Consider the following 14,556-nt stretch of genomic DNA (forward strand, 5'->3'; position numbering starts at 1 on the left):
CTGTGAACTATTTATAAGAGCTCAACCCCTGACTTCACTGTTTCCTCCTTTTTCCTCGCTCTCGCCTTCATTTGTTCAAAGGCTTAGCCCGTGGCAAGGCGATTTAACTGCAAGGCGAATTAACCGGCTCTCATAGACCTCGCTCGTTCAAAGGAAGGGGGGATTTTGCAGGTAAACATTTTCTTTCCCTTAACTTTACTCTGTTTGCCAACATCTTTTGTGCTGTGGTTTTTGTGTGGGACCTGGGTTGTCTTGAACAGATGCCAAGGCAGGTTTTCCCCATGAAAAGATGCAGAGAGTGATTGCCCAAGAGCTAAAGCACTGTAGTTTAGTTCATGGAAAGAGTATTTGATTAGGTTGAGGTGCACTGTGAATCAGTCAGGCATTACTGCCAGATAAGAGCCATTGATGACTACTTTAATGTTGCTCTGTTTCATGGCCTGTGATAGATTAGAAAATGAATCCAATTGGTTGGTAAAAAATCTTCCCCTGGGATTCAATACGTGCACTGACATTTGTGGTAAATCGCAAGTTGCCTGATGACTCAAACTAAATTCATCTGCTGCTCTATGTTCGCTTCATAATTCAGTCTGAGACTGCCATCGTCGAAGTCGTTTGTAGTGATGTTTAAATGAGGGGTGTTGTGCAAAACAATGTCATCAGCAATTGGATCATCAAACCAATCCAAGTATCAAAGCCAATGACACATTTTCAAAACGCTTCTTTACCCATGTGTTCTAGCCCTGGCTCAACCCATCGGCTTCTGGAACCAATCAGAACGGTTAACATCTGTCTGCGTTCTAGAAATCGTCGAGGAGGTACTAARATCCAGACTAATTGGGGAGAAGAAAATAAGGAGTTTGGGTAGCCAGGCAACATCACAAGGCAGTGTAACTCAAAAGGAGGAACACATGGAGAAGCATAGAGAGAGTGTGCTTTAATTTGTGTAAGATTGCGCATATCTCTTTGTATGCAAATAAATCATTAAACTAGAAAAGGAAGTGTCAGTAGAAACTTTGCTTGCTCAGCGAGCTGAAAGTAGTATTGGTAGTGGGAGAGGTTTTACACAGTTGACAGCTCTGTCTATTTTTAAGATCTTCCAGTAAAACGAATGAAAAGTAAATATTTGGTGACCATTGAAACCAATGTTCYAATGTTGWTTAATACAACTTTAAATGCTTAGTTTAAAAAGTATGGCCGAACAGTTATMAAATGCTGCAACGAAGCAGCTAAAGTAATAAAAAGGCTACCCGAAACATTTGACTGAAGTTAAACAATTTAAAGGCAATGCTACCGAATACTAATTGAGTGTATGTAAACTTCTGACCCACTGGGAATGTGATGAAAGAAATAAAAGCTGAAATAAATCATTCTCTCTACTATTATTCTGACATTTCACATTCTTAAAATAAAGTGGTGATTTTGTATGTATATATATATATATATATATATATATATGAGTAATCAGGAAGGTGATAGTCCAGGTGTTAGTCAGGGCCGGTGGTTAGTAAACCGGCGAAGTCGAATGCTGGAGGGGAGGAGCAGGAGTAGACGTGACAATGTCATTGTTTGACTCCCAAGTTTACTTCGATATGATGGTTATTATATCAATATTTGCTGATAAATGTTTCCACTGCCATTTCTCACATACTTACAGCCCGGTTGTGAATTTTTTTCATGCCTCAGTTAATTAATCCGAATGAAATGGTTGGATGGAAACCTGGTTACTGACTTGGCATATTTAGTCTGAAACCTGTTTATGTGTGTGTGTCCTGATGAATTGTGCTGTGTTTGTTTGCTTTCCTCTAACCATACGTAATGTAGTCAGCTGGGCCTGATGCCAAAGCACTAATGTGGAATAAAGGCCATTAGGTGGGTTGGAAATGTAAATAGAGTTAATTGCTCAGCCATAAACAAGGACATGGTGGCTTCTCTCAATGACTTGGCGTTTTACGCTTATAGCCAGAGAATGTTAGTGGTGGGGAGTAGAACTGGGCAATATGGACAAAATCCATATCGCGATAAATTGCCTGCAATAAAGACAAATAGAAAGTTTAACATTAATCTGCACCACAGTTTTCTTTTAATGATCCTTTAAACTACTACTACTGGTTTAATGGTTGTAGCCATCAATTGTCCCATTAACAGTCACCGTTATTAGCAAACTTATTTTATTTCAAACTTCACATTTCTCTATAGGTTACTTATCGTAATGAATGATGTTAATCAAATGACTGCAATAAGGGATCGGTACAGGCAATGTCGATAATTTTCCTTTTATCGTCCCATCGGTAGTAGGGAGGTTGTAAGCGTTAGCGAGGGGAAAGATGGTATAAAAAGTCAGTGTTCATAAATTGTATTTTTAAGTTGTCTAAAGTCGATCCTGTCCTGGTCAGTTTCTAGAAGACTTATGACATACTGTATTTCTCAGCGGCCCTGTCTTTTCCGATTAGTGCCAATGAAACATAAAAAGCGAGGAGAGGTTGCTACTTTTGAGTACTGGGATGTAGCCTGAGGGCAGCACGAGATTCAATTTAACAGATTAACGACCTGCCCACAATGATGGACTTTTTAAAGGCAATATCCCCAATGTTTGTGGAAWTTACGTTCGCTGTAAATGTTACTGCAGATGTCAGCTCATGTCTAAATCACCTTTTGAAGTCCATCGCAGTGTACAGGTTTTTACAAGTGTTTTATCAGTGTTGTTTTCGAAAAGAGTAAAAAATAGTTTTTAGTTTGAATTCAACTCTCCTTAAAGGACCGCCCCAGAGGATATTGTTGCCACTATTTATACGTAATTTTACAATTAGTTTCCACCTCCGAAGAATGGCGAAGGCTACTTATACCTATTTTGGTTTGGGAATTTCCACGTGGAGTTGATAAACATAAACAAATGGGGCACGGTGTAGCTAGCTATTTTGCTAACCTTATCTAGCTAGCTAGCTATCTTGGTAACCTTATCAAGCAAGCTAATGTTATCTGCTTTTGCTGTTTTTTTATTTGTTTTATTTACTAAACCGCAATTAAAATATTAGCCAGCTGGTTCTGGAGCTAGATTTGACATAAGCATTGATTTAGGTAAAACTTTCCACAGATGGAAACCACTGGCCTATCTTTTACTTAGCTATCTATTGTTATCTCAAGTTTTGGCATCTTCCATAAATTGCAGCCATGATTCCGCCACAGAACAATAGAAAGAATAAGATGAAGCTCCAGTAATAAAGTTTAAATAAGATAATAATACATTCTAATTAAATCAAAACACCATCACACCTCCTCCTCCATACTTCACGATGGGAACCACACATGCAGAGTTCATCCGTTCACCTACTCTGCATCTCACAAAGACACAGCGGTTGGAACCAAAAATCTCAAATTTGGACTCACATTGCTTGTGATTCTTGGCCTAAGCAAGTCTCTTCTTCTTATCGGTGTCCTTTAGTAATGGTTTCTTTGCAGCAATTTGACCATGAAGGCCTGATTCATGCAGTCTCCTCTGAACAGTTGATGTTGAGATGTGTCTGTTACTCTGTGAAGCATTTTATTTGGACTGCAATTTCTGAGGCTGTAAACTTTAATGATCTTATCCTCTGCAGCAGAGGTAACTCTGGGTCTTCCATTCCTGTGTTAACTGCACCTCAGATTGCAGCCCAAATAAATGCTTCACATAGTCAAGTAACAGACACATCTCAACATCAACTGTTCAGAGGAAACTGCATGGCGGTGCTTTGCTGGTGACACTGTCAGTGATTTATTTATAATTCAAGGGCAAAAGGGTGGCTACTTTGAAGAATATAAAATATATTTTGATTTGTTTAACACTTTTAAACAAATCACAGTTTTGATGTTGTGATGGAATATGTAGGTGTGTCCAAACTTCTGACTGGTACTGTACATACAGTCAGATTGTCTCCCTGTGCCTTCAAAAAGTATTCATACCCCTTGACTTATTTCACATTTTGATATTACAGCCCGAATTCAAAATTGATTAATATTTTTTTCTCTCAAACTAAACATAGTCATATCATAGGAAAAGACACCGTATTCACACGGATTTGCACATACCCACGGATTTGCACCAAAGTAGGCAGTTCGGATTTGTCAATTCAAAACCAAATATATCATACTTTGACAAAAATGATGACTTACTGACTTATATTGTTGTGCAACATGTGTAGGGTATGACAGCTGCACCATCGAGAGCATCCTGACTGGTTGCATCACTGCCTGGTATGGCAACTGCTCGGGCCTCCGACCGCAAGGCACTACAGAGGGTATGGAGTGTAGGGTAGTGCGTATGGCCCAGTACATCACTGGGGCCCAAGCTTCCTGCCATCCAGGAAGCTATTATTGGCAGAGACGAGAGCAAACTGATGTCACCAGGCGGTCCGAAAACTCCACCCAGCCAAACAAGCTGAAGTTTCAAGTGGCCTTTTCAAATAGCTCTTACACTAAAAGTGCATTATCATAATTTTCTAAATTTCAAAGTATTATTCCAACCTCAGTGTGAAAATATACAGTATATAAAACACAGGTAAATTATGTTCTATTTGAGATCAATTTTAAATGACAGCATGGTATACAGGCAATTGGAAAATTAGCTTGAAAGGTTGGTGCAGGGATTGAACCCCGGTCTACGGTGGGGAGAGGTGTAGTCCCACGTGGTTTGAGCAGGGAAGCGTTACCCTTACACCAAGGGCTCTGCATCTAAGTGTGTGTTAGTATGGGAGAGCGAGGGGACGGGAGGAGAATGAAAGAATGCATGATTAAATGAACCCCTCCTTGAGCACCTCCAACATACAACTCCCCAATGAGAGTGGGGCACACAGACCCTTGGTGTGTCCCAACAACAATTAGAAATTAGGAACACCGTGACATGAATATTGACATAATATAACTATAAGTACTTAATGTAAATTAATGAGTTCTTGTGCAGTTACATGTCCTCTCCTATGAGGGAAGTAGTTAGATGTTTTCCACAGTGCTTGTAATTCATAGTTGATAGGTTGGTAACAGTAATCAGCTGTAATGTTTGATTGCATGTTTGCCCACAGACCAGAGAACTGGGTGATTCATTATTTGGGCCTGTAATAAATAGCTGCCTCTGCTCTGCCTCTGCGTTGCCCGCTAAGATACACACATCTATACGCTCCCAACAATAATGTGTCATCTGTTTGTCTGGAAGCAAAAGAGCTCTCTTTTGAAATGCTTCATTCATCCTTTTCCATTTGAAATGATCATAATTAATGCGTTTCACCAGGAACTATAGATGGGTTGGTTGTTCAGCAATAAAACCTGACGCATGTGCAACTACGGGGCAAAAGAGTCGGGGTTGACTTAGATTGTTGATAACATGTAAACTATAATTTGACTCCAATGTTTATTGAAAACATAAATAAAGTTGCACAATGAGCACCTGTCTCTCAAATACATCTTTACAGTTGTTGGTTAGCTAACTAGCTAGCAAWTTTTTTGCCATATTAGCTTAGACGTGACATCAGTCCAAACACCTCAAAACAAGACATGGTATTAAGAACAAGGAGCTGAAAAGAGCCACTTACGATTCACCACATGGCAGTTTCTTGTCATTGTTGCTAGCTATCTGACCATCCAGAAGCATAACACACAGCCTTCTTCCCCTTTCGAGGCGCGAACATCGTTTTTGTGACGTTGTCAGCTAACCCGTCTAAAGCTACCCATTTACTTGCCATTGTTGTTCTGCTAACACTAGCACTCAAAAAGTTGTCTAATATCAAATTCAAAGAAAAAACATTTGTGGACATGTATAAAAGCCACAGGTATACCCAATTAACTTGAATTATAGGGGTTATACAGTGGTGGGTCAATATCTCTTTGATTTGATTTTCCCAGACAGGATGTAGCCTTTCATTTTCGAGGACTGAGTGTCTGGTTGTGTTTTTGCAGACCTTGTCATCAGCCCTCAAGAGATGACAGAGGCCATGTTTGGGAAAGGGAATGATCAGTGGGTCTGTCCCAACGACCGGCAGCTGGCCCTTCGAGCCAAGTGAGTATGCACTCAAATCTCTACCATCTCACTAAACAGGTGAAAGTGTTTTTGCAATGTCACCTGGGAAAGTTATTTTGGTTGTGTAAAGGTTTCCTGTGCCCGTCAGTATTCTCATCACATTGTATTGTTTTTGTTTTCGCACTGTGTGTGTGTGTGTGTGTGTGTGTGTTCTTTTGGTTTGTTGAAACTTGTTTTTGATAGCATGGCAGTTCCGTTGTTTGACAAAACCATTGTGATCATTTGATCTTACACTGCAATGTATATTTATGTATTTGGTACAACATTTTGCACATGTGGGTTGGTTTGTTTGTTTGTCCGCAGTGTAGTCAAAAAAGGGGATGTTTTTGCTTGCAGTATATGCAGTTGAAGTCGGAAGTTTACATACACCTTAGCCAAATACATTTAAACTCAGTGTTTCACAATTCCTGACATTTAATCAGAGTAAAAATGTCCTGTCTTAGGTCAGTTAGGATCACCACTTCATTTTAAGAATGGGAAATGTCAGAATAATAGTAGAGAGAAGGATTTATTTCAGCTTTTATTTATTTCATCACATTCCCAGTGGGTCAGAAGTCTACATGCACTCCATTGGTATTTGGTAGCATTGTCTTTAAATTGTTTAACTTGGGTCAAATGTTTTGGGTAGCCTTCCACAAGCTTCCCACAATCAGTTGGGTGAATGTTGGCTCATTCCTCCTGACAGAGCCGGTGTTACTGAGTCAGGTTTGTAGGCCTCCTTGCTCGCACACGCTTTTTCAGTTCTGCCCACAGATTTTCTATAGGATTGAGGTCAGTGCTTTGTGACGGCCACTCCAATACCTTGACTTCGTTGTCCTTAAGCCATTTTGCCACAACTTTGGAAGTATGCTTGGGGTCATTGTCCATTTGGAAGACCCATCTGTGACTAAGCTTTAACTTCCTGACCGATGTCTTGAGATGTTGCTTCAATATATCCACACAATTTTCCTACCTCATGATGCCATCTATTTTGGGAAGTGCACCAGTCCCTCCTGCAGCAAAGCACCCCCACAACATGATGCTGCCACCCCCGTGCTTCACAGTTGGGATGGTGTTCTTCAGCTTGCAAACGTGCCCCTTTTTCCTCCAAACATAATGGTGGTCATTATGGCCAAACAGTTCTATTTTTGTTTCATCAGACCAGAGGACATTTATCCAAAAAGTACCCTCTTTGTCCCCATGTGCAGTTGCAAACCGTAGTCTGGCTTTTTTATGGCAGTTTTGGAGCAGTGGCTTCCTCCTTGCTGAGCGGCCTTTCAGGTTTTGTCAATATAGGACTCCTTACTGTGGATATAGATACTTTTGTACCTTTTTTCTTCCAGCATCTTCACAAGGTCCTTTGCTGTTGTTCTGGGACTTTTTGCCCCAAAGTACGTTCATCTCTAGAAGACTAAACGCGTCTCTTTCCTGAGCGGTATGACGGCTGTGTGGTCCCATGGTGTTTATATTTGCGTATTATTGTTTGTACAGATGAACGTGGTACCATCAAGCGTTTGGAAATTGCTCCCAAGGATGAACCAGACTTGTGAAGGTCTACAATTTTTTTTTCTGAGGTCTTGGTTGATTTCTTTTGATTTTCCCATGATGTCAAGCAAAGGGTCACTGAGTTTGAAGGTAGGCCTTGAAATACATCCACAGGTACACCTTCAATTGACTCAAATTATGTCAATTAGCCTATCAGAAGCTTCTAAAGCCATGACATCATTTTCTGGAATTTTCCAAGCTGTTAAGGCACAGTAAACTTACTGTATGTAAACTTCTGACCCATTGGAATTGTGATACAATGAATTATAAGTGAAATAATCTGTCTTTAAAAAATTGTTGGAAAAATTACTTGTGTCATGCACAAAGTAGATGTCCTAACCGACTTGCCAAGACTATAGTTTGTTAACAATCAATTTGTGGAGTGGTTGAAAAATGAGTTTTATTGACTCCAACCTAAGTGTATGTAAACTTACGACTTCTTCAACTGTATATATTTTTTGTAAGGTGCGCATACATGCATATGCATAGCTCTTCTGTTAGTCACATCACACAGGTTTCATTTTGGCCTGCACTGCCACATGCAATGAATGACACAACAGAATTGAATTGATCGACATCGTGAAGAAACTTGTTTGTATCCCAGGCTGCAGACAGGCTGGTCGGTGCACACGTTCCGTACAGACCGACAGAGGAAGAGCCAGATGCTGGAGCAGCAGGAGGTGGAGATCATCCTTAGTGTCATCCGCAGGGCTGAGCAACTTGAACAGATTGAACAGCTCCGCATCGGGTAGGACGCACGCACATACACACACACACATATACACACCGTTGGTAATAAAACCATGACTTTCTGTTAGTTTATCTGGACTGTCAATCCATGAGCCGTCAGTGGCAGCACATAGCCAAATTTAGCCTCTGTGTCCATTCTGTAACTGTGTGTGTGTCCCAGGAGGCTGGTGGAGCGTCTGGACAACATGAAGAAGAGTGCGCTGGGGAACGGCCTGTCCCAGTGCCTGCTGTGTGGGGAGGTCCTGGGCCTCCTTGGAACCCCCTCCGTCTTCTGTCAGGACTGCTGCAAGGTAAAGGTCACCACACTGCCTACTCTACTGTTGTACCATAGCAGAGGCCCAAACAGTCCTGAAAGGTTGTTCCCAATTCCTCTGGTGGTGAATTATGTAGCGTATAGCCTAGGCCAATATGCACAAAAAAGATGCAAGCAAATTAATCTCTAAAGAGCATAAAGAAATCTGATTTATTCTGGATTTTATTTTGACATGTTGCACATCAAAATATCAATCATGAATTCCCTGAACATGTTAAATGAAATAGCTTTCTTGTCTTACTTCTTGATGGCACTGGAAAATGTTAGTCTAGACCATTTCCGCTATTGGAAAGTAACTGCATCAAAATAAAATAAATGTTGTATTTCTAGTTATCGAGCACAATGGGTCAATTTATCGTGAAATAACTTTTTGTCTATATTGCCTCGCTCTAGTACGGGAGATATCTGGCCAATGTCAGTTTATTGAAATACTCTAAAATGGGTAAGAATGAAAAGTAGACCAAAGTTTCCCAAATCCTGATTCAACTAGAAGCTTGAAAATTAGATGCATTCACTACTCTTTATAACAGTGAACCATTACAATTGCAGTATTTCCCTACAGATATTGTTTGTTTGACATATTGACCTCGAAGCCCACTGACCTTCTCTTATGACCAGTAGCTTTATCTATACTGGTCATAGCCTTTCCCAGTATTTTCTCCAACTCYTCTGCGCTAGAGTGGCACTGGGACGTAATGAGATCAGAAGGGAAGAAATACAAAGGGGAAATGCATTCTGTTGGTCTCTGAGAGGAAAGGTAATAAATTGCATTAGACAGTATTAACCATATAAGAGTGGGTTCATTCTGCTGTTCAAATAAAATGTTATTAGTCACATGCGCCGAGTACAACAGGTGTACACCTTACAGTGAAATGCTTACTTACGAGCCCCTAACCAACAATCCCGTTTCAAAAAGTACAGATAAAAATAAGAGATAAAAGTAACAAGTAATTTAAAGAGAAGCAGTAAAATAACAACAGCGAGACTATATACAGGGGTGTACCAATACAGAGTCAACGTGTGGGGGCACTGGTTATTTGTACATATGTACATGTAGGTAGAGTTATTAAAGTGACTATGCATAGATGACAACAGAGTTGCAGTGGTATAAAGAGGGGATGGGGGGCACTGCAAATAGTATGGGTAGCCATTTGACTAGATGTTCTGGAGTCTTATGGCTTGGGGATAGAAGCTGTTTAGAAGCCTCCTGGACCTAGACTTGGTGCTCTGGTACCGCTTGCCGTGCGGTAGCAGAGAGAACAGTCTATGACTAGGGTGGCTGGAGTCTTTGACAATTTTTAGGGCCTTCCTCTGACACCGCCTGGTGTAGAGGTCCTGGATGGCAGGAAGCTTGGCCCCAGTGATGTACTGGGCTGTTTGCACTACCCTCTGTAGTGACTTGCAATCGGAGTCCGAGCAGTTGCCATACCAGGCAGTGATGCAACCAGTCAGGATGCTCTCGATGGTGCAGCTGTAGAACCTTTTGAGGATCTGAGGACCCATGCCAAATCTTTTCAGTCTCTTGAGGGGGAATAGGTTTTGTCGTGCCCTCTTCACGACTGTCTTGGTGTGCTTGGACCATGTTAGTTTGTTGGTGATGTGAACACCAAGGAACTTGAAGATCGCAACCTGCTCCACTGCATCCCCGTCTATGAGAATGGAGGCGGGATCTGTCCTCTTTTTCCTGTAGTCCACAATCATCTCCTTTGTCTTGATCACGTTGAGGGAGAGGTTGTTGTCCTGCCACCACATGGCTAGGTCTCTGACCTCCTCCCTAAAGGCTGTCTCGTCGTTGTCATCGGCAAATTTAATGATGGTGTTGGAGGTGTGCCTGGCCGTGCAGTCATGAGTGAACAGGGAGTACAGGAGGGTACAGGAGGGGACTGAGCACGCACCCCTGAGGGGCCCCTGTGTTGAGGATCASCGTGGTGGATGTGTTGTTACCTACCCTTACCACCTGGGGAAGGCCYGTCAGGAAGTCCAGGGTCCAGTTGCAGAGGGAGGTGTTTAGTCCCAGGGTCCTTAGCTATTCAATAGTGCTTATGTGGATTATCATCTCAAACAGATACTTACAAGAGCTCTTTCATGTCTATAACATAATAACTCTTGCCAAGCAAGGCAAAAGACTATAAGATGTAAACATTGTAGTGAATAGCAATTCAATTCACTTTTCCAAATCATGGGCTTAACTGGATAGCCAGCTTGCAGTAATCACTTTTCACCATAGGGTTGCAGCAGAGACCTCAGATGTGAATCTCTAAATCACTTACCTAAGCATGAAAGCAGGAGTGATTATGATAATACATATAAAATAGCATACTGTTTCAATTCAAACGTGGCATACAGTTCTGGATATACTAATTCCCCTACTAATTTCCCTGATATAGTTGTAAAAAAATGAAAACTGCTCTAGATTTGTTGCCGTTGCAAAATGCTTGGTTCTCAATGGAATGTTAATCACTCATGATAAGTTCAAAATAGTATACTCATGACCTTATACAATCTCCTGGTCTACACTAGACTGTTTTATGTATCATTAAAGCACATGTTGAGAGGTCAGTTTGAAGTGTGTAGGAAAGAAAAGCCAAGTAGTAAATGTAAGGCCCAGGAGAGGGCAGCACAGCTCTAAAAGACAGGCAAAGAGCAGTCTGTGTTTGCAGTCTCTCCTAGGAGATGGACATGTGGTCCTCATCTTCACCATCCAAACTGGGATAGACAGGTGTGGAGGCATTGATTATATTAAGTGTCTTGTCCCAAACTGAATTATGCTGCTGAGTGATACTCTATGATGACAGGTTGGACTGTGTAAGGCTGTCATAGAGCAAATGCAGGGCTATCCAGGGAATGAAGTGGACACACACACACTGCTATGATGTGTAAGACCCTCAGTTCACTGCAGGTGTGAGTGTGGTGGCATCTGTCTCAGTATAACACCACACACACTTTACGTCACAACGAGATTGATACACACTGTGATTTTAGACTTGTTAAGTTTTTCTGGCAAATTCTCATATTAAAGTATATATCCAGTGTTCCAGATTTGTAATAAATATTTACAAAAAAGTAATTACAATATGAATTTAATAGATGTCCTTCCTAACAAATGATAATTAATGATGTTAAAAGCAGCTTTTCTTTGTTCCCCTGCTTGGCCTGAGTGAAAACAACAGAGTTGTTGGGCCTTATACTGGTCAAGAAAAGCTAATTTGCTCTGCCAATGAGACGTGCATACACTCGGATATTCAAATTAGCTACTAACTCCACGTGGGGCAGGGCTGCACGCACTGCCTAGCAGGCTTGCCTTGAATTTTTTTTTTTTTACCAGAACCGAAGGCTATTGTCTGTAGTCAAATAGTATGGATGGATTAAGGATTTGGAAACACATGATGGAACTACTAAGGCACTTTACTGTAACAGCAATAAATGCAGACCGATTATTTTACAAGCGTGAGCTGTTAATGTCCATCGCTTTGTCACCATTCCTGATATTTTCGTTGAGCTAGCTACTAGCTAGCAAGTTGTGATTGCTAGGAGGAGCTAAGCTAGCTAGCTGGGTCATTCCTATAAAATGTGGATTCCAAAAGGCTTTAAATACAAGGTCAGGTGTCCTTTACCTTAAAAACACCCAAATATGGATCCTGAAAGGGAATTTTATGCATTTTAAACACTTTTTGCCAGTGCGTGTAGGCGTTTTTGCCATGTCCCCAGGTGTTATTTCTCAACTTTCAGAAATATAAGCCATAAAATTATACAATGTCTAAAATCTTCATTCTTTTATAGTCTTAGTTAGTGACTTTCATCAAAGTTTTGATTATTGTATTTATTATTTTATTTAAGATGTGTGTCCCTGATATCACTTTCCACCCTGTTTAGTTGTTGTAATTCTCCATTTAAGATAACAATCCCCTTCCTACAATGACACCACATTCAGGAACTGTCATATTTTCTTTAGTGGGAAAACTATGGTGCAAAGATAGATAAAACGGTGTGTTTATATTTATTTATTTGCCCATGTTTCATGTTGTTAGTCTGTATGTTCCACTCATAAATGTCCACCCTGTTTGGCTAAATTATAGAGAAAATGTAAAAAGAGAATTTAAATCCTGTTCAAGTGTTTACCATTATGCTATCTCAGTCTTGCTCACTCACAGCGCTATGGCTAATTTTGCCTCACAATTTCCACCCTAGTATTATGCACTTTACAAATTGGAAAATGCATCCAAAAATGGATGAAGTGCCTGAGCTTGACCAATATGTTTTCCTGAAAGTCAAACATGTCGTTTTCCTGATAGAATACATTTTTTTTTTTATATAAGTCAACAACTGCTAACTAGGTTTCCTCTTGACATCCAACTTGTACTGTAGCTACAAACCACTGGATTTAAAATAGCACTGACTTTGCTAATAGCTACTTTGAAAAATGTGCCTACTATGACTGAGTTGTTGTCCCACCTAGCAATCTTAAAATGAATGCACTTAACTCTAAGTCTGCTAAATGACTAAAATGTAAAAAACTAAATATGATGGTTGCTACTTTGGCTTGCTTTGGTGTTGGCTAAGCAGCTAGCTAAGTTGGCCTTGATAGCGAACGTTAGCATGCTAGCTTGCTGCTTCCAAACAGCCAGCAGGCCAACTTATAAACCACATGATTTGAAATATAAGTGACTGGCGAGGTAGTTGTTGTATAGGCTTTGTCCTTTTTGCTAACACTACCTGTGGATTGCTTGGCTTGCTAGCAGTTTGTGTGCCCTCCTGAGCCTGTGTCTCCGCTAGTCTCCTTCTCCCCACCGGATAATTAATATTTTTGTTTTTGAAAAAGCTGCTCGACCAATCCAGATGGGCCTGTCCCGGCCAAGAAGGATGATGTCATTCTCCAAGCAAATTTCAAGCATTTGTTTTTAATGGTTTGTTTCAAAAACAAGTTTGAGATTTTTTTTACTGAGTGGGTTTTGTCATTTATGCTTTGGCAACAACTACAAGTAAAGGACGGGTCAACAACATTATTTGGGTATGAGCAAACATAATGATATTTTAAAAACCGTTTAAGAAAGCTGCTTACTCAATTAAACAAATGTGAGTTCCCCACAGTAGTGCTGCATATTTCTGTCACATTTAATCTAATTCATGTGTTCATGTGATATGTTTGCATATCTAATACTTGTTGACTTTTTTAGGTCTCGTCAATAAATGCCCCTAGTCCAAACACAAATAGCCCAGATTTGTTAGTATGTAATTGGAAGGCAGACAGACTTATTGGTCGCTAGGTGACACTAGTCTTCAGAAGAAGACGTGCTCTGGATGTGAAAATTGACAGATCTACACATCCATCAGACTACACTCTATATCTAGAGTACAGATGAGATGGCTATAGTCAGGTATCTTTGAGGCAATACTCCTGGAACCCAGAACATGCTTTTTGRCATAATATAGTGTTTCTATTAACATTCTATTACGAGAGACTATTGGGTCAGATGTGTCACTGTTTATTTAAGCTGGTAGCAGTTGAGTGAAAATGTTTGATCTACGGAGACCCAGAAATTATTCTACCTTTCTCCCTCTGTCTCTCTCTCCCWCTCTGTCTCTCTCTCGCTGACTAAAAACACTAAGCTACTTCAGGCAAGGGAATTATGGGCACTTCAGCCAAGCTCTCTCCTGCATTACATAAGGCTTGATTAAAGCTTCCTTCCTGTGACTCTTTAGAACATCATAATCAACTGCTTCCAAACCGATTCTTGAGTTAGACTCAGCAATATGACATAGATGTGGAAAGTAAACAGCATAGTGTGCCAATTTCGCCAACAAAGAGCGTTGAAGCGCGAGGCTCAACTTCTCCACTGTTTTGGTCCCGTGACTACCATGCTGTAACAGCGTGACACGAACCTGTGTACATGCTCAGACACTGTGTAACTGTGAGAGCAAAGTC

At 40.6% G+C, this 14,556-nt stretch overlaps 1 protein-coding gene across 3 annotated transcripts in view; it reads left to right on the forward strand.

The window, feature by feature from the left end:
• The window catches only part of LOC111981685 (double C2-like domain-containing protein beta), a 311,631-nt gene that overhangs the window by 11,113 nt on the left and 285,962 nt on the right, over positions 1-14,556 (forward strand). For 2 of the 3 annotated variants that reach the window (XM_024013086.2, XM_070449338.1), the window contains exons 2-4: positions 5,926-6,025; positions 8,175-8,318; positions 8,481-8,610. In XM_024013086.2, coding sequence (XP_023868854.1) covers positions 5,926-6,025; positions 8,175-8,318; positions 8,481-8,610 — 374 coding nt within the window. Of the gene's footprint in view, positions 1-81; positions 172-5,925; positions 6,026-8,174; positions 8,319-8,480; positions 8,611-14,556 lie in introns of all 3 variants that reach the window. The other variant, XM_024013087.2, reaches the window with a different exon arrangement.

This window comes from Salvelinus sp. IW2-2015, linkage group LG20 (genome assembly GCF_002910315.2).
Source record: "Salvelinus sp. IW2-2015 linkage group LG20, ASM291031v2, whole genome shotgun sequence".
In the NCBI taxonomy this organism is placed as follows: domain Eukaryota; kingdom Metazoa; phylum Chordata; class Actinopteri; order Salmoniformes; family Salmonidae; genus Salvelinus; species Salvelinus sp. IW2-2015.